Here is a 26,903-nt window from a genome sequence, read left to right on the forward strand (position 1 = left end):
TATGAACTGCAGAATCTCTTTTATTCTTTGACTCCTTGATGAAGGGCACATACACTCTCAAATATTGTCTCTACCAGAATTTCATTCAAGTTACAAAAACAATAATGGAAGAAAAAGTGGAATTTAAGGAATAATCTCAACTGTGAATTGAAACTGAAGTTCTCTACCCAAGGAGAAAAGCAGTTTATCGTGTTAACTAACTAGGAATGATTCAGGTACAAGAAGAGGCAAGTGAGTAAATCAATTTTCACCTGAAAAGTTTGTTTTCCTGAAGCCTCTAAACTTGCTTTTTTTGGCCTTTGAGCGGTTCTAATTTCCAGACAGCCAGCTTCTCATCTGCCACGTTCAGGATCCACTGCTTGTCCTTTTCCAGGAAGACTTGGCACAGACTAACAAGAGGAAAAGCCAGGACATTCACTGAAACCACTGAGCCGGCCTCAGTGAGCCACGCACCAGCGCCGCTCCTTCAGCGCAGTATTCTCTCTCATCAAGCCACCGAGCTGCTGCTACAAACCAGACTATACCTAATACAAATGTACATTCCTTCTAGAACTTTTTTACATTGTGTAAGGGACAGATCTTTCCAAATTCCCAACAATCGAGTTTATTTTCTAACATGAGCCAAAACTGCATTAGATCAAGTTCATTCAAGTGTGCTACAAACCCTGACAAAGATTTTTCAGAGTTAGGGAAGACATGTGCTTTGTGGTTCTCGTGAGAATGGCTCCTACGGAAACTGCAGCAACCATCTGTCGCAGAACCGGCGGGATAACCTCCAGCCTTGTCAGAACACAGCATGCGCGATGCCTACGGAAGTGGTTACGCTCTGTCTCACCGCGATAGGTGATACCATGGTAACGCCTGAAGGGATGTGTCTGTTCCCTCAAGGTGAATACAGTTAAAAAGAAAATTTGCAATGCTCAAACACAATGCAGTTAGTAGGTTTCTGATGGAACATGAGTGAAAAAGAATTACTGAAATCCTAGGTAGTGCATCTGTCCTATAGCAATTCTTTTAGGTCTATATTCTACTCTTAAAAAACAATGATTTCCTGTAATAAGGCTTAAGCATGTTCTACAGCTACCTTCCCTGCAATGGGAACGTGGGTACTTCTTTAGTTGGGGTTACGCTACACTAAAAGGAGAGCAAATGTTTGTTGATTCTATCGCTTCAAATATAGGCCAATGACCAAGGCAATGTCTGGAAAAAAAAAAAAACCAAAACACTTTAATTTTTAAGACAACTGCAAGCACCTCAAACAATGGATTATTATTACAACACTTGTTATCTTTTCACAATCTAGTTATTGCAAAGGCATATGGATAAATGTTAATGGACAAAGTCAAGAAAAACGAGGCACCTTAATGAATGTAAAATTTTTTTAAAAACCTGACATTCAATCCACTGACTTCTAAAAGAGGCTAAATACACCTCCATATATTACATTCTAAAATTGTATTGCCTACTATGGTTTGTGTCCTGGATTCTACAATATTAAGGAAATGCATCAACAAAAATCGTGTGCAACCTGCAAAGGGAAAATCGTTTTTTCAACCTCAGTGCATGGGAAGACAATGAAAAAGCTAGTGATGTCGTCATAGCCACACAGTTAACCGCCTACGGAATGAGCGCGATCCCTGCGACCTCGCAGACGCCAGGCTCGTGCCCGCTGCACTGCTAACTGTGCATACCATACCTGGGTTTTGGACAAACACAAGCAAACTTCTCCGAAAAATATATATATATACATATATATTTTGTTTTTTCTCATTCCACACACTGCACATGGTTTTGTTGTCCAATTTAATCTATGTAGAGTTTAACTTACAGTGTTTGGAGGAGGCAACACCACATGGTACCAGGCTATCACATTTTTAAAGGGAAATTGCTCTTTTTCCTTTAAAGTACTTTTTAAAATATGCAAAAATATGAATGGGAGTGCTAAAACTATAATACGTATTTTAGAATGAAAGCATGTCTTGCTTTAAAGTGCCATATAGGGAATGACATAACTCAGAGCCACTTCTTTAAAATCCGATGTAAAAGGACTGTTATGGAATGAAAAGTCTGCCCCACTCCTGGGAGCAGTTCAAGTCCGCTACATGCAACTCAGGCTACAAAGCACTCAAGACTTGGTAGCTTTTCTGAAATTTGAGTCCCCATCCCATATTTAATGGAGATTAACATTTACAGGTGCATTTACATACACTATAGTACAGGAATGATGTCCCTTTGCCGGAAGATAAAATTATACATTTCCTTGCTATTTCTTGGTTCCAACTTGATAATTTCTTAAGATTGTAAATTATATAGTACTCAGCTAAAATATTTCTTCATAAATAGTTACAAAACCTGCCAAAACACAAGGGGGAAAGTATTTTTCGTTCAAAAAAACTGACATTTGAATGTCACACGACACAAACAATGCTTCGAGACATGTTATTGTTTCCAGAAGAGAGTGGGTCAGTAAACTACTAAGCTGAAGACAAAAGACTACCCTTCCCCAGGATCACAGTGCACAAAAAGCAAAATGTCAAACAACAGTACCTCAAAGCAAAATAAAGGTCTGAGGATGAAGCCAGCTCACTTGTAATCCTGTTAAAGAATGAGAGTCACCGTTTAGGTCCAATGCACTGGAAAACATTTGCTAGCTCAGAATGCTCTATTTGTAGAATCTGCTAAGAATTCAACCAAGGATGCCGAAGGCATTCGCCAGCTGAGGCTCGTTTTTCTGGAACCATTTCTAACATGGGGATCAGGAAATCTGTAAACTGTGCAGCATCTTCGTGGGGCCAACCGTACTTTTCCACAAGGACGTCAAAGAGGCTCCAGGGCTTTAACTTGGTGATGTGCCGCAGTTCTCCTACAGGGAAGAAACAGGCAGGGTCAAGAAAGCTCCAGATGTGCATTTCCCATGGGTGGTCCAGCCAGGCTTGTGAGGAAGCAGACACCTACCTGCCCGACACTAAGCCACTAAACCACAACGAACAAGCCAGCTTCCCCCCCAGATGGTCGTCCTTCAAGGTCTACAAGCTTGTGTCATATTTCAAGTAAGCTTGGCAAATGCAAATAAGGGGTTCATCAAACAGGGAACAGTCCACTTGAATCAGTTCCAGGTTTTTTTAAATGAGCAGAGGTGTCGAGTCCACTCGGAATGTTTTCTTTTTTTCTTTTTTTTTCTTTTTTTGAGTTTATGTATGTATATATTTTTACTCAACTCTACACCCAGTGTGGGGCTCAAACTCACGACCCCGAGATCCTTGAGAGTCACGTGGCTCCTCCGGAGCCAGCGAGGGGCACTCCCACCCAGAATGTTTTCCTTAGCAAAGAACGACAAAGGTGCTACGCTCCCACCAATGTGGGATCTCTTGCAGTCTATAAACAGACTTAGAAAAAGCTTGAAGATACACACTATATAAACCCCTTGGAGCATGACTTCTGCATGTGACCATGCAGAGAGAAGGAAGTCTCTCCCTCTAGAGCAGCGCCGTCAGAACTTTCTCTGGTGGCAGAGATGCACTTTATCTCCCTGACAGGGCAGCTGCGAGCTGGAGGTGACCACTGAGCCCTGGTTATCAGTGCGACTGAGGAGCTGAAGTTCCCCTTTGTTTAAATTTCACCAGCTGTTGCGGCTACTGTAGCAAACAACCCCGCCTTAGAGGCCGACCTGAATCAAATACCATTCATTTCTACACATGTGCTCCAGCATCTGAGAGAGCAGGACATGGGATCTTGAAGTTAGACTGTGCCAGTGTGCTGGCTGCACGTACAAGGCGGAGGTTGTGAGCAGCCCCCACTGACAAGCTACAGGGACTAACGATCCGGTCGATGGTCGGACAACAGCCTTTTCCAGGACAGGAACAAAAGTTGTCACAAGTCAAACTACCGAAAGGTGAGGATCCCTTTCATGACGAGTAACTCCTTTTTTTTTTTTTTTTTGGTAAATTATTTTTTTATTTTCAGCATAACAGTATTCATTATTTTTGCACCACACCCAGTGCTCCATGCAATCCGTGCCCTCTCTAATACCCACCACCTGGTACCCCAAACCCCTACCCCTTGCCCCTTCAAACCCCTCAGATTGTTTTTCAGAGTCCATAGTCTCTCACGGTTCACCCTTTTTTTTTTTTTTACCAGTTAGACATCTGCAAAGGACACCCCACCCCTGCCCCTGGAGAGGCCTCAGGAGCAGCTCCCGCAGGTGAGGGAAGCCCTCCCAGCGCCCACTCCCCGCAGGAGCTCAGGCCTGAGCTCCTGTCCCCTCCGCCTCCACACCCAGCTAGCACCTGAGCCACCAGGGACGCTCCTCATGGTGTGCATTACAAAGGTCTTCCCACCCCACACACCTGGGCCTGGCTCACCAATTTATGCATCTCAACTTAGCCCACCTCCCCCCCCCCCCCCGCTTCTTTCATCACAAAGATGATAAAAGCACGTTACAGAAAATCAAAAAACACAAGCAGAAACGACTATAATTCCACCCACAAGGATCTTTCCTTTCGGCCCACATGCTCTCTCAGTGACACTCCCGGGAAACGGTATGTCTACAGAGCTGTAATCGGGCATGCACAGGATTCGGAAGAACATCCTCTGTCAGAGGATGGCGCGGAAAACACTCTGAGGACAAGGACAGAGGACAGATTTCAGCACAGGCATAGAACTGTTGGTCAGTCTGGTCTGTTTTCCGAGGGAGGTGGACCTGCCATCTGAGAGGAGAGGGCTCCCTCCTGTGGAAGGAAGACCATGTCCCTAAGCACAGAGTCCAAGCTGCCACTCCAAGTTCACCCCCTTGCATCTGCAATCCCAACTCCGGAGCTCCAGCACCCACCAGCCCATGACCCAAATCACACCCACTGCAAAGTGAGAGGGACGTGCACAATTACAAGTGCTCACTAACAGGAGAATAGGGCTTAAAAAACAACAAACCACGCTCCATCTGCTCGATGAATACTACTTAATACTTAATTACATGGCAGAATGTTTGGTACTAAAAGAACAGAAGACTAGAAGAACATGATCACAAGAGTAATTTCCACAGTCCGTAGAAAGGCAAAGCAGGTGCCGCCAAACTCCAGCTTCATTATGGGGTTTTACAGTGACTGTGGCTTTCAGCAGAGCCAGCCGAAGGAAACTAAGAAAGTTCACACACAACAAGCTAAAGGCAAGTTCTTTGGAAAGGGGAGAGAACTTCACTGACCTTCATCTCTTCTGACATGCCCCGAGCTCACGAACGGATATACCTGCTAAGATGCACAGTTTTCCCAGAACAAGGAAGGAATGGCTTTCTGAGGGAGCTGGTTTCAAATTAAAATGCATCAAATTAAGTACAATCTTCCATGTAAAGAAAGAAGCTTTACTGGAGACAGCCACCTTAAAATCTGCATAAGAACACTGATGAAGACAGTACACTGCAGAAGACCAGGGCAATCTGTATTCATACCTAACGGGCTGTGAGCCAACAGAGATTTCTGAAGAACAGACTAAAATACCTACCTTCCTTCTACCAGGTAACTCCACACAGAAAACTATGTGCAAAGAGGCTGTCAGGAAAACAGGAAACAGGAAACGTGCAGAACACTTTTAGGCACTGATAGGTACTGACCACAGCACAACAGTGCATCACAGAATACGGAATGGTCTCCCAAGGAGCAAACATGTGGCCATGCAGACAGCTGGAAAAAATGTGCCAAGAAAAACGCAGGACATAAACTCGCCTAGGCCCTATGATTACATGCACAAGTTAGTATGTTCAATTCAATATGAAACACAGTCTTCTAAACAGTTGATAAAGTATGACTTCACTCATACATGGAATTTAAGAAACAAAACAGATGAACACAGCAGAAAGGAAAAAAAAGAGAGAGAGAAAGAAAGAGAGAGAGGGAAACAAGCCATAACAGACTTTTTTTTTTTTTTTTAAGATTTTATTTATTTGACAGAGAGAGCGAGAGAGCACAAGCAGGGGGAGCAGCAGGCGGGGGGCGGGGGGAGTGGGGGAGAAGCAGGCTCCCCACTGAGCAAGGAGCCTGAGGCAGAGCTCGATCCCAGGACCCTGAGATCCTGACCTGAGCTGAAGGCAGATGGTTCCGAGCAAGCCCCCCAGGCAACCGGCCCTAAGAGTCTCACTGATAGAGAACGAAAGGAGAGCACCTGAAGGCGAGGCAGGTGGACGGAGCCGTGGGGACTGAGGAGGGCCCTCGTGATGAGCACTGGGTGTTGTAGATAAGTGATCATCACTGAATTCTACTCCTGAAACCAATATTGCACTGTATGTTAACTAAATGTTAACTAGACATTCGATACGAAGGGGAAAAAAAAAGGAAAGAAAACAATAGTTGATAAATGTTCCATAATAAACTCTAAGTCCCCAAGCCTGTGCAGCTGCTACCGGCAGGACAGCCTCACCTGGTAAGGAAGGACCTTGGGTCCACTCCACAGCTCCAGCCCCGCAAATCACATGCGGGAAATGCAGCCAAGCCACTCCCAGCACTTAGAATACAAAATAAAATAATAACACGTGTAAGGGAGGGAAATAAGAGACCAAAATGAGGGGGGGAAGAAATTGAGACCACTATTTCTTATTATACAAGTAGCTCCTGATAGGTCAACAAATTTTTACCTTGACGATTTTTTCTTCCCTAGGAAAATATACCAAGGTATGTTTCATTCAAAGTTTGCAAATAATTAGACACTTAATAGTGCCAGTCTTTATTTTTTAAACTGAGCTTCCTTTCCTTCTTAAAGAATGCTGAGAATCACTGACTCTTTCCTCTGGAGCCCAGCAAGGCTGGATGGATGGCCCTGACCTCAGCAGCCCAGCACTGCTCCCCACCACCAAGTCAAGGCTTTGGGACTACAAATATATTTGCCAATCCTACATTATCGGAATGCTTTTTAATTTTTATTATTTTTATCTTACTTTTTATTTAGAGATAGGGAAGGTGCACACACACGTGCATGATGGGGTGGTGAGGAGCAGAGGGAGAGACAGAATCCAAGCACAGAGCCCAAAGTGGGGCTCAACCTCACGACCCTGAGATCATGACTGAACTTGTAGCTCAGTCAGTTAAGCCTCTGACCCTTGATCTCAGCTCAAGTCTGGATCTCAGGGTGGTGAGTTCAAACTCTGCATTGAGCTCCGCATTAGGCATGGAGCCTCCTTTAAAAAAAAAAAAAAAATCTCTGTAGAAAACAAAAGGATAATCTCCAGGACCGTGAAGTAGGCAATGGTTTCCTGAATGGACATGAAAAGTACAAGTAACGCCGGGGTGATGGACACTGGGGAGGACATGTGCCGTAGTGAGCTCTGGTGTTATAGGAGACTGGGGGATCACAGACCAGGACCCCTGAAACAAATCATACATTATAATTTTTAAAAATAAATTTAAAAAGTAAAAACAAAAACAAGTAACAGAAGAAAGCGTAAAAAGTTAGACTTGATCCCAACTGAAGTTTTACACTTCAACATCATACACACACATTCAAGAGCGATGAAAACGCGTCCACCCAACAGCTGTACAAGCTCCCGGCACCGTTATGCCTAAGAGCCGAAGACTGAAAACACGACCCACCCAGCCGTCAACAGACGAGTGGGCAAGCAGGCACGTCTCTGCACACACACGAAGCCCGCAGTCCCAAAAGCAGTGGAGGGACCCCGAGTGCACAGGCCACAGGATCCCACCCACGTGAGGTGACTGGCGGGGGGGCGGAGCGCAGACCAGAGGCGGCGGGGCTGAGGGAGAATGCAGAGCGCCGGCTAACAGGCAGCGGCTTTCTCAGGGAGAGTGAAGACGGCTGCCTGACTCTGGAACGTGTCAGAAACTACTCAGCTGTACACCCGGAAACGCATGGGATGCAAGAGATCGCTTCTCGATAAAGCTGCTCTTTTAAAAAAGGGTACAAATCTTACCACAGAGCGACAACTGAAAGAAATCCAACACAGTTAATGCGCGTCCAAACACCCCCCCCACTGGTTAGCAGCTCACAATGGGCGATGGAAGTACATGGGGTGAGCTCTGACTGAACCTGTTACAGCAATAATTTCATCACTTTTTGGCATCATATGCTTAAACTCAAATTCAAACGATTAAAACACGGATTCGGACCTATGGTTAGCTGGGGTCTGTTCTTTTCCAAAGTGTCTGCTGTGTTCGGTGTCCTGAGTCGGCCTCTACGTGGTGGCATCATGTCTACAGCGTCCTCCCGTCTTGCACCCCAACCCTGGGTGGGGGGTGCCTGGACGGTGCAGCCTTCCAACAGGGCCCCGTGAGAGGGTGCGGGATTGCTGCAAGGGCGTCCAGGCTGAGAGAACACAGTGCCACCTAGATCTGGCTCAAGAAGACCTCCAAAAACCAAGATGGAACAGGGCTCCAGTTTCTGAGTGTACAAAGCCCTCGGGTGCCCCCTCTGCATCAGGCTGTAAAAAGACACAGCGAGTCTCGGATCGCGCCCAGAACCTCACCACTCAGAACTCATGTTTGAAGTCCGACTGTTGCGCAAGTCGTCCACAACTAAGTGTCAGATTCACTGGCGTGAGGAGCCTTTTCTAGGTGCCTGCACCACACCCATCTCCTGCAGAGATGATTCCTGCGCGCGCGCGGCCCCCCGCGCTGTCACCCGGCTGTCACCCTGCCTAGCCACAGCGGCCCCACGCTTCCCAGAAATCAGGCCATCTGGTGATCTGGGGTGATTCTGGGCAGCATCACAACCTTTCCAGCAGCTTCCATCTCAAACTGAGAATGAAGAACACGGAACAGAGTGTCTTGTTTATAGAGCTCCCCGCAGCGCCTGGTCCGTCTGGGGCCGCGCTGCATCCCCGCGGCCACAGCCTGGGACATGGGAGGGCAGGACGCTGCCAATACTGCGGACACGCAGGTTTCATGCGCGCCCTGAAGTCTCCAGTAGCAATTCAAGGTCTCTGGTCCCACACACAGATCATCCTACACATTCCAGCACACTCGATGGCCTTACTTAGAATCAAAGCAATTAAAAAAAATAGTCAACTCCTCTAATACTTCCATTCTCAACACAGTGACCTTTACTGAAACGGTGGCAGCCGCCTCAACCCACAGGGAGGTGGCTCCCGCTGGCACTGTCTATGCCACCACCACTTGAGCGCCAGGGCTCTTCTGGAGGACAGCTCACTTCTGGGGCCCTGTCAGCCTGCTCTAGCCGCCATCGCAAAGTACAACCGAGTGGCTTATAAATCAACATTATTTTCTTGCCCATGGTCCTGGAGGCTGGTAGTCTGGGAGCGGCCGCCAGCCACACTGGCTTCTGCTGCAGGCCTTCCTCTGGGTCACGGGCTCCTCATGTCCTCCTGGGGCACATGCAACGAGGGAGCTGGCTGGGGTCTCCTCCACAAGGGCACTAGTCCCACCCATGAGGGCTCCGCCTTCATGACCTTCTGTACTTTCCCAAGGCCCCACCTCTTAGTGCCACCATATTTGGGGGGTTAGGATTCCCACATATGAATTTGCAGTGGGGAGGCACCTTCAGACTGTAACAGGACAGGACAGGGACAGAATTCACAGAGATGCTTGTTTCTCTTGGGGCACATCTTCACACACTGATCAAGATGATTTTTATGAGCAATCTTTGGTGGCTAATGTCCACATCGGAAGGAATAGCTTGCTGGTTATTAAACCCTAACAGGGTGAGAACAGGAACTACCGTTTGCCAAAAAATCTAGCTCCTTTTAAAAATTCCTGGCCCAGAAATAACTCAAACTAGTAACAACCATTTTACCCAGAATAACTGAGATGTCACTTAGCGGCACTTGATCTCGAGCTCGAACACACACAGCCTCCTTTCTCCCCGGCCTTCCAGTGGGGAGGAGATCTGCTTCCACCCAGGAGCACAGAGAGCACAAAAATGTGGTGCTGTTCACTCCCTCTCAACCACTGGCTATCTTCCAAGGTGACTTCAGCAAATTAGTAAGTATTCAGCTTTGCTTTTATCAGTTCTGGTACAAAGGTGTTTTTTAAAAAATTCTTTAATGGATAACACTGAAGATCTCATTACTTTCAAAACGTATATTCGCACATCTTACCAAAGCCCACCTTTAATGTAGCATCATCCTAGGGCACACGGTGAAATCTATTTTCACGACAGGCCCTCATTCAACATCGTACTAGTTCTGTGACTTTTAACAAGCCTAAGTCCCTTCTTGTTTCCAGTTATTATAACTCAACAGTGATCAGGACCAAAGCCTCAAGTCCCAATCATTTTAGAGGATGTCTTGCCTAGTCACAAACACTCCCTTACATCCAAATGAAGAAGAAAAGTAATACCAGGTCACAGTGTTTTCGGTCTATATTTACTAAGGATGCCAAACACACTTCCACTCTGCAGCTTGACAAGCCCCACAAAACTGCCCCACGCACGTGAGTCCCAAAGCGCATGCGCGACCGGGACCTGCCACTCCAGCAGCATGGTCCTATGTTAGCACTCGGGCTCCCATGGGGCAGCAGGCCGTGACTGCGCACAGACCACACCAAGTCCCAGGACCAGCAGCGTTGCTGACAGGGAGGCCAGTGTGAACATCGCCTGCCAGCACCAAGGGCTATGGGATGGGCAGCTCTGAGCGGAGACCCGCCGGCGACCCAGTATCGGTTCACTATGCATCACTCATCAGCCTCTCCTGTAAAGACAGCACCTGCCAGCTGGGCCGAGGCGAGGCTTCCGGGCCCCATGCCAGGTCTGGGCTTGTCCTTAGCAGGAGCTGTCCCTGGTGGTCTGCAGCCCAGGCAAAGCACGAGAGCATGAGAGGCTCAGAGCAGCTGCCTCCAGGAACAAGTCCGAGCACATGACCTCAAATAACTCCCACAACATCACTCTCTCACCATTCAGGTCCCTCTTCCTCCCCAGGGACAATGCACTGAGGGAGCTGCAGAGCCCAGGTGTTGCAAGCGGCTCCTCACTGCGGAGCAAAGGCAGCAGCAGCACAGTTAAAGGAACTATCCCCGCGTGCCTTTCTCAGCTGTCACCCCCCACAGCCTGACGCCGGAACCTGCTCACGCACCCGTGGCAGACCCTGCTTGGCTGAAGGGGCAGGTGCTGTGGTCCAGTGCCCTTCAGTGCCTGTCCCCTCCCCGAGAACGTCAGCAGGTCAGTAATGTCCCCTCTTTCAGGACAAACTAGGCTGGTAAGCTCTCTGCCATCATCCCCTCCAACCCCCACCTGACAATGGTGGCAGCCGTGGCTGGGGGTTCACTGCAAGTCGTCTGCCAGCAAGTCCTCCTGCCACCTTTCCAGGCTCTGAAAACATTCTCCAGTGTGGAAGAAGGGGTCTGCCTGATGAAATCAGAGTTCCTCAAAGTCACACGGAATCCCAAGCCATAACCATCTGGAGCTTTCCCTCGCTTCAACCATTTTCAAGTAACATTTTCTGGAAGTTTCCTGTGCAAACTTGTTCCACTCTCCCAGGAAAACCACGGTCTAGAATTTCACCCTGTTTAGAGTGTTCTCTTGTTTCCAACTTTGCCTTAGTGGACATGGCACAAGCTACTAGAGTGCCACGCACTGCACAGATACCTCTTACATTTCTTTGTAACAACCACACGGAGGGGACCTGAAGATGAGACACGCCCAGCCTCACAGCACGCTCCCACCCCAGCTGTCGCTGAACACGGTTCAGTGGCAAAGCCATTCTGTTGCCCTCGAGCCTCCCAGGGCCTCCGTGTGAGGGGAACCGTGCACGGAGCTTGCTCCCGGGACCCAAATCCAAAGACCACATAGATTCATAGAAACCAAAATACAGGCTGTCTGAGGAACCGTTCTCCCTGACAATCTTTTCTCCTGTGATAAGCCTTTAACGGGTAATAAGAGAGTAACTGCATCAGTTACATACTTCAGAGGCTGCCCCTCGGGTGATCCCAGAACAGCTGGGAGTCGGGGTCACTGTGCTCAGAGTAAGAGGCTCAGGAAATCGCCAGCTTCGGCACGGTCAGTTCTCAAGTCTCCGTGCATTACACAAGAATGTGTAGAGGATGAAATGAGGGCTGATTAGGTCAACATCACCAAAGGGTATAAAAAAGGATTATTCCTCTAAAAGAGTAACTCATCTATCTCATAGGAAAATGCAAAGTCAAAACCAGTCCTCTAAATCTGGCTAAAGCAGAGAGGAACAGAATACCAAGGACTTTCAGAAATTTCTAGAAACTCCATGTCCTGCTCAAACCAACTTTAAAAGTTATTTATTAAAGGGTGCTGCAGCCCTCACTGCCCACATCACCCCCCGCAAAAAAATCCAAGCTGGGAAAATACGAAGAGGACCAACATGCTCACACAAAAGAAAATGGCAATGGGGAGGGTCCTTCAAAAATAAATTCCTGGGGCTTTAGGGTATTTTAAAAACCTGATCACTAATTAAAGACTACACAAGGCAAAGAAACATCTATTCAGAGTCACGTCAAGGGAAGATCAACAGAACTTATCAAAGTAAATCGGCTACAACACAGTGTAAGTAATGCAACGAGAGAACAAAACTTGATTTCTCCGAGTTTGGGGCATCGGGCTTCACAAGGCCCACAGCCACTCCCCAGTAGTTCAAACAGACCCAAGACGACAGGGACAGACATTCGTTAAGTCCAGCCCCTTGGCTCCCTCCACTCTGTGGCAGAAACACTGGGGCTCCAAGAACAGAGAAAAGGAGATCCTGAAGATCTCCTGAAGATCACTTAAACTCCTTTTTCCAAATCCACCAATATACACATGAGCTCAGACTAGGACAGGGAGGTGGGGAGGAGACCGAGGGTTTCAGGGAAGTTGTGCTCTTACAAAATCCGAACTCCACAGATATGAGACGGTTCGAGCTTTTGTCTTGAGAGCTCTCTTCAGCAGAATTCCCCAGCTGTAAATGTCCAGGTCTTTCTCCACTGCCCAAACGGAAATGCACAATTTCTCCTTTTGGGAGAGGATTATGCTGGAAATTAGCGTTGCATAAATACCGTTACCTTTTCTGGTGAAAAACTCCTTGGAATATTTCCCCAACATAGCGTATTTTCGAGGGACTTTCCCCAGCAGTTCAATGATCAATGCTATGTGATCTGCATTGGGAAACATTGCCAGCAAAACAGAAACACACGACAGTTTAATCAGTACACTGCATGCGGACACTGCTACCGCCCGCGCAGACAGAAACAGAGCGCCACCTGGTAATGCAAGCACGGATGCACGGGGCGACCACAGCCCAGGGCGAGTGCGGTCTGCCCTCTCAACTTTTAAATCAGCAGAGGAATTTGGCTAGGTTGCTTTTTGAATTTAGGAGACAGGTCTGTCACCATTAATGCTACGATCAGCAGCTGCTGTCCCGTTTCTGTCTGCATCATGGCGCTTTTCAAAAAGATGAGGTACTACCTCTGCGATTGAAGAATTCCCGAGAATATTTTCCAGACAGAGCAAAGTGCCTTGGGATACTGCCTAGCAGCTCTATGATGTGGGCTATGTGGTCTATGGAGGAGAGAAAAAAAAGGATACGGGAATGGGAGGGGCAGAGGGAAGGATGGGATAAAAGAAGAGGGAAAAAAATTGAAATTAGTAAAAAATCCAAAATAGATTCAAATCAACAATGTCTGCGCACATCCATGCAGAGGATCCTGGGGCTGGCGGGCCTCAGGCACCGTCTGGAGCATTAACGGTGACTGGCCCCAGCTCACCCCCAGGCCACCCCAGCATTGCAAGCAAATAAGCATGGAGATGGTCAGGTTTACAGATGGAATTCAAGCCAGAATTCCCCGGTTTTCAACTCAGCTCCCCAAGAGGACAGAGAAATGGGCAGCAGACTGGTGGACACAAGGACCACAGAGAGGCTCTGCAGTTCCCACAGCCTGTCCTCTCCTGGCCACTGGGCACCAGACCCGGGGCAAGCAGGAGGCTAGGCGAGCTCGGGCCAAGGGCTCTCCACAGAGCTGCACATCCACTGTGCCCAAGGGGGCTTCAAGCTCAAGGAAAAGTGACTGAATTGGGCGTTTGAAAACCGGAACACAGCTCTCTTTCAGTATAGAAACACATTACTCTCCGGAAGCGCGGGTCTCTCAGGAGACCCCGCCTGGGATACGCGGCAGGCAGCGATACTCACCTTCATCTCTGGAGTAGTCTTCCCCAGAATGTGGTTCAAACAAATAATCTCCCGTTGCCAGCTCAAATGCCTAGGATACAACAGATGACATGCTAAGCACTCCATGAAGCAGCCCCCAAGGCAGTAACTTTTTCTCCTTGTACCAGAGACCTCCATTTTATGAGGATCTGATCAAACCAAAGAGCTCAACACCAACCTTTTTCTTCCCTCCAAAAAGTACAAGGAAGTTTCAGAAATACTCTTCCATTTCCTCTCCTGGAGGATGTCAAGTCTATGTCCTCCCCTCATCCTGCAAGAAGCACGTTGGCCAGGTCTGCCGGGGACCGTACCCCCCTCTGAATGGCAGGACTGGGCTCGATTCAGGACCAGGGCTGACTCGTGCCTGCCCTCCGCCCACAGGCTGGCCCAGCCCCTGGCGAGCAGGTGAAGCAAGGACCCTCGTGTCTTGGGAACCAAGAGGTATTCCCAGCGTCTCATCATTTCTTTCATTTATGACTCAAGGGAAAACCCAGAGCCAGAGCCACAAAGAAGGCTCTGTGGCTCCTGCTTTGTGCCCTGGGCTAGGAGGACCCCGGAGGGAGAGGGCAGGGAGAGCTGGCCTGCCTCCTGGTTTGCCACTATCTGCCCCCAAGCCTGCTAGCTGGCGGGGGAGGCCACGTGTTTCCGTTTCTGCTAGGCAGTCTTCTCCCCCTGTCCTCAAAAAAACCCTCAGGACCATGAGTTTCATCTGCTAACGGTATATAAAGATGGCAATTGCTGCTGCTGTGCCGATCCAATACCATGTTCTTAAAATCTTTTTTTAAAAAAGAAAAGGCTCAATCCTATTTTTGGTTTTTGTACACTTCTATTCTGTATTAGATCTTGCTGTTCTGAAAGGCACTCAGGGGCTCTGCCCTCCCGCATCCCCCATCTCCTCCCCAGGCCCCAACCAGGGTGCAGGGCAGGGCCTCCACCATGGCCTGCCACAAACCAAGGGTGGGCACAGGCAGGCCATGACCAGATCGCCCTCCTTTTATTTATTTTTCTTTTTTTTTTTTAAGGAAAGGGTGACAAGATGGTCGTCAGCTACCCTGTGAGAGCACCAGTTCATGAACTCAGAATCCCGCAGGATCTGGACATACCCAGTGTCAGGTCACGCAAGTGCGGCAGAGCTACAGAAGGTCCTCACCTGGGGCCTCTCCCCTCTACCCAATGAACAAGAAATACCTATTGCAGATCAGGGCACAAAACCTCACACGTGGCCGCGAATGCAAAGGGAACAGTCAGATCTCATGGTAAATGGCCAGAAGAGTCTTCCTCGCCTGGGACAAGCCATGAGGAAGAGGGGAGACCATGAGGAAGCGAGAAGCTGCTGCGGAAGCCCCGAGGACGAGGACGGTGCTGGGGCTGCTCCTGACCCCGCCCTCGAGCCCTTGCTCACTCTTCTAGTTCGTTTTCAAGAACATTTCAATCGGGGGAAGTCTACTTCTTACAACCCAACACAAAGATATTAACTGAGTATTCCTTGAAAGATGATCGTTCTGATTAGCACCCATGTTATTTCCAATGAAACTCTCAAATCAAAGAAGCCCACAAAGAAAGGATTTAAAAGAAAAAAAGGAAGAGGAAAGGTAAGCTGGAGGCTGTCCTGTCGGGCTCTCTGGTCCTAGTTCTCTGAAGAGGGATGAGATTTTCTTAACAAAAAAACCTGTTCAACACTGCAGAGGCAGGTATTGGGAAACGTCGGCCGGCGTGCTTTCTAGTTGGCTTCCATAGTGGAAGCCACAAAACTGTGGAAGATGATTGCCTTCCACTCACCAAGTCCCTCCAATACAACTTTTACTGTTACTGGTTCAATACTCGGGAACTGTGAACGCTTTCCTCCTTACCTGACCAGATCCCCTATCAGGATGGCCCCCACACCAAACTCTGTTCTCAGGTTCTGGGAAGAGCGCACACTTCTTTCTTGGATGCCCTTCCACACCACTCTAAATCAGTAAAGTCGCCTCTTCTTTCTGAGATGTGACCAGTGCTGAGGAAGTCGGGTGACGTCTGTCAGACTGGCTTTTCCTACTTCTAGGGCACTCACTGGGGCCCCCTGCAGAGCCTGAGGAAGTGCCCTCTCCTGGGGCTCTGACACAACTCTACACCTTGGCCCGCAGAGAACTTTTATATCACATCCGCTTCCATCTGGAGGGGTCCCAAAAGTCCAGAAAAAGACAAGAGGATCAACAAGTGGCATATTTCAGTTACTCTGCCTCGCTCTGTGGTCCGTCCTGACAACAGCACAGGCACTCCTCACTGAGCTTGAGCACCAGCTGCTCACGGGTGCTCTCAAGTCCACCGGGGCGTGTGCGAGACTGACGCCATGATGCCATGAAAGGACCGCACGCCGCACCCCCCCCCCCTTCAGGCTGGAGCTCCAGTATAGCATCAGATCATGACTTTAATATACTGTCGTACTTCCAAACTTCAACACAAGCAAGGACTGGGAAAAACTGCCTTGTGTTTACCAGGTTCTCTAGGAAGAACAAAAGGGACCTCTCAGCCTCGCCCTCCGGGATGGAAGGTGGGGGTGGGGAACAAGGCTTGCCCTCTTCCAGAAAGAAAAAAGAAAAAAAAAATCACCCTGGTGACAACCAACTGAATTTAAAACTTTTAAAAACCCTCCAAATAGCCCTCAAGCCCTGAGGGAGTTTACAGCTACTCTGGGGGAGGGGAGGCAGGAGAAAGGAGACAGGCTGCTACTTCTGTGCCACTGTTTACAGGAGCGGAAGTGGCCAGGATGCGGATACCGTGTGAGGGGACAAGTCCGGGCTCATGGAAGACAAGACAGACAACAGGTATAGAAGTATTCTGACATCTCCACCATTATTCTCCTACCTCTGAGATCCTGTCCTATTTTTCTGGTTATATCACCAAAATTTAACACCCCAAATTAGAAGCACAGGATCTCAGAGTTGAAAGAGACCTCAGGATCTAATTCAGGCAGCCTGGTATGGTCCCTTCTGTGTTGCTGGGGACATGTAAGCTTGACCTCACCACATCCTGAAATGGAACATTTCTCTCCTTCCTACTGACCTCGGCTCCTGCCGCTTCCAGCCCCCGCCCCCACCCCTGCGCTCCAGAGTTCCGACCCTCCCTGTCCCTCCTTGCACAGCAGTCTCCAAATTCAAAGCAGCCACCACAGGCCCACCAATTCTTCTCACCATTCTTTTCCATACCTAGCACAGCAAAGACCTAAGTTCTGATACTCACTGAAAAACTTAGTTTTAAAAATTATTATCTAGTATAATTTGTCAGAGCAAAGTGGGAACAGAAAGGGACAGTTGCGTTGGTGGTATAGTGGTTAGCATAGCTGCCTTCCAGAAAGGCACAATTTCCAATCTATTGCCTGAGATCTTCGTAACTTTACACAAATATCTACTTTTTTTCATATCATCTAGCACCACGCTAGAGGGTGGGCTAGCGTGGTGCTAGAGGAAGGATTCCGGCACAGCCAACTCTAAAGAACTGTTAATCTCTGAATAACAATGACATTCATTCCTCATTGCTCTTTTTATTAAGACGACAAGTGCCAAGTTTCATACACAAAGCCTCTTGTTTTAAATATATCAGAGAATTTGGAGGAAAAAAATGAAGTTCAAGAAAAACATGAACTAGCACGCCAAGCCCCCCCCCCTCCTCCCCCCACACGCCCTGGCTGGGAAACAGGGTCAAGAAAGAGGAACTGAAATTGGCTTATGGATGAGGGCCCACTCATGCTCATCAAGTCACAGGTCAGCAGTAAGTGAGAAAAAGGCCCCGGTGAGGGCCTGGGGCGCAGTGTGGACACAAGCAATCTCGTGATGCAACCAAGAAATGAAGACACACGGGGCAAAGAAGAGGCATCCTGAGGCCCTGACGAGATGCCGGCATGTTCTCCCTGGGAACAGACTCAAAGGGGATCGTGCAGCTGCTGTGTCTGGAAGTCAGTGGACAGCCTATAGCAATAAGCCAGAATATTCTCGAGGTTTTGCCTTACAAAAGAGAGACATTCCACACTGGCACAAAGGGAAATCCTTTCCTTTGCGGTAAGGACAAGGTCTGCCAGAAGTCACCAAGAAAGGCTCCTACCTTTCGACCTCCACCTTCCCCTCAGACACCACTGCCTCCTCCACAGCATGAGTGAAGGGCAAACCTGCAGACGGCTTACAAGCTTTCAGAAACCAGGAGGAATTACTTGAAGTGATTTTGTCTCCAGAGCAGAGGGTGTGGTTCTCGGGGCGGTGGCCTGAAGACGGCCTTGACCAGAGACTGTCTATCTTAAGACTAAATCAGAGATGCCCAACCACCAAACACACCTGAGAAGAACTCAGCTCTTCCAGTTCTCAACAACTCAAAGCAGCACACATGCCCTCTCCCATCCCACAGTCGGGAAAATGCACGCCACAAGCCGCGGTGGGACTGTCCCATCACGAGCATTAAGGGGATGAGCCTTTGCACAGAAGAGAGTGGCCGAGGCCATCCTTACCATACACGCTGTGCTCCAGATGTCAGCAGGCGTACTGTAACCTGCCCCTATTAAAACCTCTATGGATCTGTACTGACGCGTCTGGATGTCTTCTGTGAAGTGTTTATGCTGCAAGGGAACACACTGCATTACTAGGGAGGAAAACAGGTGTTAAGAGCAGAAAGTGTCTTCTAATATATGATCACGAGCAAAATGTTCTAGAAAGAAAACTTTTACTTACCACCCAACAAGCATTTCCCAGGTCGGCAATTTTAACTCTAATTTTCTCTGCATTCCGCGGATCCAGGGGATTCACCAACAGGTCGGCCGCCCGGGTTTTTGCTGGCGTGAGCAAACAGCAGGACAGTTAGTGTTGGGACACGGGGTCTGATGTATGCACACAGTGCTGGCCGGCCACAGTCTCCTTTTCCAGACAACTGATGGGATGATCACTTAGGCCTGGAACTCTGTAAGTTGAACTCAACAGCATTTTAAATTCTTGGTCTCCATTCCTGGAAGATAGTTCATAAAAGAGAGCACACTGCGCTGCCCAGACACCTCCCTGCTCTGGCCTTGTCCTTTCTCCTTATATCCTGGCTTCCTTCACCTCTAGGTTGACTGTACTCGGCTCCCTTTCGCGTCTTTCTAGCCTCTCCTCACTGCAGCAGAGCCCACAGTGGACCACATCGAGTTTACCTGCACATCATCACGTGAAACCTGAAGGTAGTGAAGACATGTCCTGAGGTCCAATCCCCCTGTAAGTGACACATGTCCACCTGGTAACCACCTCACCTGCCTCTCCTTACACTTGGGCTGAGCACACAGACTTCAAAGTTTAGGTGATGGCTGATTCACAAATACAGATGAAAGGCCACAACTAATCAGCTTGGGTTTGGCCCAGATTTAAACCCAGGGTGAACCGGAGAGAAGCTCAATGGCAGACACGGAGTCACCAGGCTTCCTAGCCCTCCGGGGCCAGAAAAGCTTCTCAGACAAGTCCAGACCATGCTCGTCTCAAGCACAGTTAACCAGGGGCAACTGACAAAGGAAAGCCACTGGGAGGGGCCCAGACAAAATCCTGAAGCGAGTAAGCGTCTTCAAACGTCCCGCTGACCAAAAGCTTGTATTTCTAGAGGGGATGAGTTATGACCATGGCTCTTATTTCCTGTAGAAGTCATCCTGAAATGGTATTTACAGACTAAACCGAAAAGTCCACTCAACACAGAACATTAAATAGCCCTTCGTACGCTCAAAGCTGGGCACTGCTAAAGCACACACAGCCTCCTTCGGTGACACCTGTGCCACAGAGCCCCGGGCTCAAGGGCACTCTGACTCCTGGGCATTCCCACACAAGGCCACCACGCTGACCTGTTAGCAGCTCAGCAAGTAAGCAAGGCAGCCAGGAGCTGGGGCACCCACAGAGCTCTCCAACATCTTAACCCTCAAGACCCACTCCTCAGGCCTGTGGGTCAATGTAAACAGGCCAGGCTCACGTGTTCCCTTTTTGCCATCTGTCCTATAACCACTTTCTTCTAAGGATGCCGGTGCACTATGGGCTTCACCAAAGGCGGTCTGAGCTGGTAGAACAAACAGGAACTCACAAAGGAAGAGAAGGAAAGCAGAGACCCACATGAGGAGCAAAATGTCTTATGGTGACCGGGGGGCAGGCAGAGAACAGAGCTCCAGGAGAAACATCAACACGCTGACCCAATGGAGAGGGGGCCGCACTAGAAACGGTCAGATGAATCCCGCATGCCACTCAGTCAAGGAGAGCCAACAGGCAAGAGCATGGAAGCTGAAGTCTGCAGAACTGGGCTCCAGGGGTTAGAGCACTGATCTCGTGAAGTCTGCAGAACAGGATTCAAATCGAAGTTTCAACATCAACAAGTTATAAGACTCTGGCACGTGACTCAAATTCTGTGAGGCTCAGTGCTCCAGAAAGAGGAGGAAGAGGCCATGCTACCCACACCCAAACCAACCAATCAACATAGGAAGCCAGGCCACCCTCCCCCCAAGTCCCAGGCAGAGGCTTCCACCAGCCAGAACCAAAGCCCCACTAGCAGAGAGCAGAGGAGAAGCGAAACAATTCCGATCGACGGTCTAAAGAAGAAGGGGGTGAAGCTCCAGTTCTGACCAGCCCAGAGTAAGTTGGTGCCCTAGGGTACTCGTGGGGAAGGAGGGGTCTGCGATCACCACCCATTCCCAGGTATTTATAAAGATGTCTCCCAGAAGCTACATTATTCAAGTAAGTCAGAGGAAATGCACTGTAAAAAACACAGCATTGCACATGTTCTATATAGTTTCTTTGCATTTAACCCCTCTCATCACTAGACAAAGTCTCTCTGGTGACAGGTAGTTATCCTCCTGGTTCAGGTTGGTCAGCAGGGACCCTGCTCATGATGCCTTCCAAGTAGGAGGGAATTCATTTCAGAACTTTGACTGGTGAAGAACACAAAGCAGGCTTTTAAAGGAGAATCAACTTGCATTTCTGACTCCCTTCTCTCAGTGTGATGATTCCCCAGGCTAGGGTACTTGACTGCAACCCTCAACAAAGCCCACTTAAACACAGGGACGCTCGTGCCTGTTGTGTCCTCGTACCAACTTCGCTTGGCCCGGGAACCAGCTGGCTCCTCTGACTACGTCATCACTGCAGTGGCCTCCCACAGCCCTTCCGTGTTCTCTGCCTCTGCCAGGACGGGATGAAAAGTGGGAGGAGAGAGGTGGGATAGGTCATTTCTGGAAGGACTGGAGCTCTCAAATCCTCTCGGATGACCTGCTGTCTGAGGGACGCTGTTCATTCCACGTGAAGCCATCTTAGAAAGGAGTGAGAGGGCAGCGTGGTTCCTGAGTGACCATGCAGCCGTCCCCGCTCATCTGCAAGGTGCTGTGCGGGGCTCACGCTCACGGACTTTAAAACGTCCTCACAGTAGAGGCGTGGATATCCTGTCGATAAGCGGCTCCAGTGCCAGGCCCAGGAAGGAGCAGCACTGGGAAAACTGAATGCCCGAGCCTGGTCCATTCATTTCACCCAATATGTACCGAGTCCCTTCTGCGTACTATCCTGGCACTCAGAACAGCATGAACAAAATGTGTAAGGCTCCCACCACACCCCAAATGAGGAAACTCACATGTCAGTAGGCAATGAAGTAAATAAAATGGTGGAGTCACACTCCATGTCAGAAAAGAAAGAAGAAAAACAAAGAGAGGAGATGGGACGATGAGGGTGTGCAGGGGACGTGTTTCCAGAGACGGTGATGTGTGAGGAGAAGCCTGAACAAAGGGAGACGCGAAGGGCGAGAGGCTCTGGGCAGAGGCCACAGCAAGTGCGGACTGCCAAGAAGCAGAAATAAGCCTGCATGCTCGAGAGCCACGAGGAAGGAGCCATTGTGGGAGGGCGGGGCGGGGAGGGCAGTGCCAGAGAGCGAGCTGCCGGAGAATGGGCTGCAGAGAGCTCCTGAGCTTTACAGAGTGATGCCTCGAGGTGTGACTCTGAGTGGAACCACACTGGAGGTCCTGGGGAGAGAGCAGGAGGGAAGATGACAGGATGTGCTTTGAAAAGCTCTCTCTGGACTGCCCCACAGAGGACAGACCGGGCAGCAAGAGTCACAGCGAGGGCAGCGACCCAGGTCCTGCTGCCTCAACCTTCAGTGGCCACCCAGGCACTCCAGGGAAAAGTCCACACCCTTCCGCCTGGCATGTAAGTCCTCCCTCCACCCTTTCCTCTGGCCTTTCTCTTCTACTATGCCCTGACGTGTGTAAGCTCTGCTCTAACGACAAGGACCCACCAACTCTGAACAGAGCCTTCCTTCTCTGTGGCCTCATGCTCACGCAGTGGTAGGGGGCCACCTGGCCGCCCTGGACCCTGCCCCTCCCACGCAGGAGGTTACCCAAGGTTGTCGAACCAACACTGAGGGCCTCCGGACCAAGAACTGGATGATGACATCCTGTCCCTGGTGTGTACCTTGAATTTTACAATAGTGGTAAGAGATTTGGATCAACATGAAAAACCGGCCTCGTATTTCTCCCTGACAGGACACTGGTGCAGCAGAAAGGCTGCTGGGGACGGAGCGTGTGCCAGACAGAAAATTCTGGTGCTGAATGGGAAAGGCGGGACCAAGAGAAGAAGGGGAGAAACAGCCATCAGGGGTCTGCTCGTTACTCCGTAAAGCGCTGGCTGAGATGCTGAAGATACAAAGATAACACACACAGCTCTCAAAGATGTCACATCCTAGCGAGGAGAAAGATAATGGAAAAAACGAGGGTTCAGCTAAGAGAAGCATGAGCAGTAGGTGAAGGGGGGAAAGGCAACAGGCCAGCTGGGGAGACTAGGCAGGGCCTGTGTGGAGCTGCCGGCTGGCAAAAGAGTGAAGTTGGCCAAAAAGACGAACCACGGATCCCGAGGAGGAAACGTTCCGAGTAGAAGAAAAAGCGTCAGCAAAGGCACAGAAGCATGAACAAACATGCCATTTGCACAAAGATGCTCTTCATAAGAACCTGAAAATAAGCCAGGGGAGAAGCTGTTATACTTGTGATCATGGAACTCTTCCACCGTTTACTCCTTTAATAAAGAATGTTTGCATATCCATGTCCACAGAGACATGTTTATGAATTTTACATGCTACTGTTCCTATATATTCTGCACATGATAAAAGCTTAAAAAAAATTAAGTCACAAGAACCACTTGGAGACACACTGACTCCAGCCTGGGGCAGGGAGAGTCTGAACTGGGAAGGTGGTTCCGGAAAGCAAGGAAGCGTGCGAAGAATGACGGGGTCGTGTCAACAGGACAGAAGAGACAACTGAAGAGGCTTGTGTGGCCCAAATTTGGGACAGTTCAAGCATCAAACAAGTAGAAGCTGTAAATGATTACAGACATAATCCAAAGTGTTTATCAGAAGAACGAAGAATCCACAAGCACATGCATGGCAGGAAGGGACGTGTGAGAGGCGGCAGGGCGGGAGGCTCGCCTGGAGAGAGCGTGAACAGCCTCACCTTCTCCATCTCCTCCATCAGGCTGCTCCTGAGTTACAGTGTTTGGTAACAGACCAGTGACCCAGCAAGCAAACCGTTTTCTTGAGTTCTGTGAGCTGCTGTAACATGTTAACTGAACCTGAACCAGGGGACATGGGCATCTCCGAGTCATGGTCCATGGATCAGAAGCACGGGTGACAACATGTGCTTATCACTGGTGTATGAAGGGGGTGGGGGTGTCTTATGGGACTGAGGTCTTTTTTTTTTTTTTTTAAGATTCTACTTATTTGTCAGAGAGAGACAGAGAGAGAGTGCACACACCCACAAAGGCAGGGGGAGCAGCAGGCAGAGAGAGAGGGAGAAGCCCCCAGTGCAGGGCTGCATCTCAGGACCCCGGGATCATGCCCTGAGCCGAAGGCACCACTTAACCAAATGAGCCACCCAGGCGCCCCTGGAACTGAGCCCTTCACCTGTGGGATCTGATGCTGTCCCTAGATGGTGTCAGAATTAAGCTAAATTGTAGGACACCCAGCTGGTGTCAGAAAAGTTTCTGGTGTAGGGAAAATGGCCTACATACCCATTAGGTGACCAAAGGTGTCAGAAGTAGTGTGTGAGAGTGAAGGAGACACACAGAAGTGAGGCTTTCCCTCGATGAAGCCACCTTCCATGTGAGAGCATTTTATAAGCACCTTCGAAGAGTTCTTGATCAGGGTAAAAGTAAAAAGGAACAGGGTATTCCATCCAAGTAAGAAAAAAATAATAACCCACATCCTTAGGACAATTAGCTAGAACCAATGAGGAACACAGATGGCTGTGCAGGTCTCCCACCTGCTGGCCTGAGGGGCTGCGGGATTCTGTGGGCTCTTGCAGGGCTGGGTCACTGGCGCGCCATGTGGTAAACTCTCTTGTCAGCAGAGGGAGCAGAGGAGGTTTCTGAGCCAGTCCTCTGCGGGCTGGATCGGAAACCATCCGAGATGCCCCACGTTTGCTTACTGGGGCCCCTAGCAAGACACAGGCAGAGACAGGTCATGTGGCATTCACTCTCAAAATACGGGTTTGACAGAGGTCATCATCACATTAAAATCCATGCCACTTCCTCTAAAACAGCTTTAACATTTCAATAGCAGAGTTCTACAATCAGGAACAACCATCAAAATAAAGTAAGAGAAGTTTTCCTCAATACAGACAAAGAGCAGGTGTATTTTTTTTCCCCTGAATACAAACGAAATGAAACAAAACCCAAAAACTAAATATAACCTATCAGATGGAAGTACAAATTAGGAACAACACACTCTATAAAAGCTACAGTACGTGTAAGCTGCTGGACCGGAAAGGTTTTCACAACCGTAGATGTCACTAGTTACAGAAGGAGTAACAGAAGCTCCAAAACGCGACTGATACTCGGAGAGCAAGAGAAAGCCTACGTGGCACTGAGTACGTCTGAAATTACACCACAGATCCGGGAGCACAACAGAAATACAATGAGAACGGTTAATGCACACATACATGATGTGACCATCTCCAGCCGATCCCCTTCACAGCGTGTGTCAAGGACACGATACCCAGGCCACTGTAAGCAGACACCTGGTGGGGGAGGACACTTACTTTTTGGCAAATCTCCAGTGCTGGAGGCTGAAACCGTCCGGCTTCTGTCGTGGGATGGACTGCTTTCCTCAGGCTCGGTAAGTGGGGATCCCTCGGAAAGTGCAGAGCCACAAGCCACAGGTTCTAAGGGCCCAGAGAACAACGGTGTGGAAAACTCTGGAAACTGTGACTCGGGAATTTTATGCCGTCCATTTGGCAATTCACCATTGAATTGTTCATAGGAGCTGCTGTATGTGTAATCGCTTTCTGCATTGGGCTCATCGAGGTTATATTCCTCAGGATTTGGGCAATCTTCTTCTTCATCATCTTCATCATCCAGCTGCTGTTCCAGTAAGAACGGGCCATTCTCAATATGGCCGTTGGTTTTGGGGGATTCTATCCACGCAGGGTCTGTGTTGGTCAGTTCCTGTTCAACATCGTCTTCATCTTTCTCAGTGTTTTCTTTCTCGGTGTCTTCTTTCTCTTCCTGGTCCTCAGCCTCACCTTAAAAAGTTGATGGGTTCAGAATCAGAATGTGTCACTCTCCTTAACACAGTGGCACTAAGCACATACTTCCTCCAACAAGAGATAATTCTGAATGTATTCAATTTAATGTACTTAATCCCTCCACCCCCCCTCCAAAGTAAGCTCTACACCAAGCATGGTGTTCGAACTCATGACCCTGAGGATCAAGTTACATGCTTCAGCGACCCAGCCAGCCAGGCGCCCCTGGATGCGCTTGATTTATGTACTATAGAGCAAAAGGCCTCTTGGCTCTCAGGGTAGGATCTTAGGTTTTCTAAATCTTATTTTTCATTTAGTAAATGACTGGCTAACTCTTATTAAGAAAAAGTCAGATTTGGGGAAAAATGACTATTTACAAATAGAGGTGGCTTTCCACTTCTACCCTCTCCTCTACAACCTTCTGAAAATGTCTGTGGGTACATTACTGCTAGGTTAAAGGTTAATTACAAAATAAAGTACAATCATTAGCACAATCAAGACATGGTGTCAGACTTTCTCCATTTTTAAAAAACTATTTTGAAATACTAACATATTTCTGGCATTCATTTTACAAATGAAGTGGCAGGTGGTTTGGTTTCCCATATTCCCCAACCGCGAGCTGGTGAGAATCACCCTCGCGTGTGGAGGAGGAGCACAAGCGAGCCTGTGCGGCGACCCGGTGGGAGCCAGGGAGGGAGATGCAGGCCCCATGCAGACTGACCATTGTCGTTGGTGGGCTCGCCCTCAGCCGTGTCCTCTAAGCCAGCAGCTTTGAGTTTGCCCTCTGGGCCGTACCCGTCGTCCCGTTCATTGGAAGGTGCCGCCGATGTGATGTTTTCTTCTATTATCTTCCTTTCGGCTTCTCGCTCCAATTCTTCTATTTCCTGCAGGCGCTTTTCCAGTAACTCAGCCTGCCTTTTTTGCTTCTTCTTCAGTTTTTTCTTTTTGTTCTTAGATATTTTTCCTATCTACATGTCAAGAAAATGCCACAGGTCAGTCTGCCTCTTGGGGAAGCACTACACGAGAGGTCCAGCACCAGCGGCACAGCTAACACGGACAAGTCCTGTTTCCTCGGGGCTTATCCGTGAACACCAAATGCCCAGACATGACAGCCATGTCGTGCTTGGGGTTACAGTGAAACCAGAAAAAACAAGCCTAACATCAATTAACGGGGCTACTAGCAGGCCCTGCCCTCAGAGGGACACAAGGCTCCCTTCCCAGAAGTCTGTTTCAGTTCAACTTTAAGAATAGAAAATGCTGAGACACTCTGGCCTTTGAACAAGAAGCACCTCC

The 26,903-nt window shown here is 48.9% G+C and overlaps 1 protein-coding gene across 12 annotated transcripts in view; it reads right to left on the reverse strand.

Moving 5' to 3' along the window:
• The window catches only part of SRPK2 (SRSF protein kinase 2), a 251,972-nt gene continuing 225,069 nt past the window's right edge, over positions 1–26,903 (reverse strand). For 8 of the 12 annotated variants that reach the window (XM_032305494.1, XM_032305496.1, XM_032305487.1 and 5 more), the window contains 8 exons: positions 26,332–26,578; positions 25,128–25,610; positions 18,793–18,893; positions 18,573–18,680; positions 14,081–14,150; positions 13,360–13,452; positions 12,957–13,049; positions 1–2,863 (listed from right to left, as the gene is read on the reverse strand). In XM_032305494.1, coding sequence (XP_032161385.1) covers positions 2,679–2,863; positions 12,957–13,049; positions 13,360–13,452; positions 14,081–14,150; positions 18,573–18,680; positions 18,793–18,893; positions 25,128–25,610; positions 26,332–26,578 — 1,380 coding nt within the window. In that variant the 3' untranslated portion in view covers positions 1–2,678. The remainder of the gene's footprint in view (positions 2,864–12,956; positions 13,050–13,359; positions 13,453–14,080; positions 14,151–18,572; positions 18,681–18,792; positions 18,894–25,127; positions 25,611–26,331; positions 26,579–26,903) is intronic. The other 4 variants (XM_032305488.1, XM_032305495.1, XM_032305498.1 and 1 more) reach the window with 2 other exon arrangements.

Source organism: Mustela erminea, chromosome 11, assembly GCF_009829155.1.
Source record: "Mustela erminea isolate mMusErm1 chromosome 11, mMusErm1.Pri, whole genome shotgun sequence".
Taxonomy (NCBI): Eukaryota; Metazoa; Chordata; class Mammalia; order Carnivora; family Mustelidae; genus Mustela; species Mustela erminea.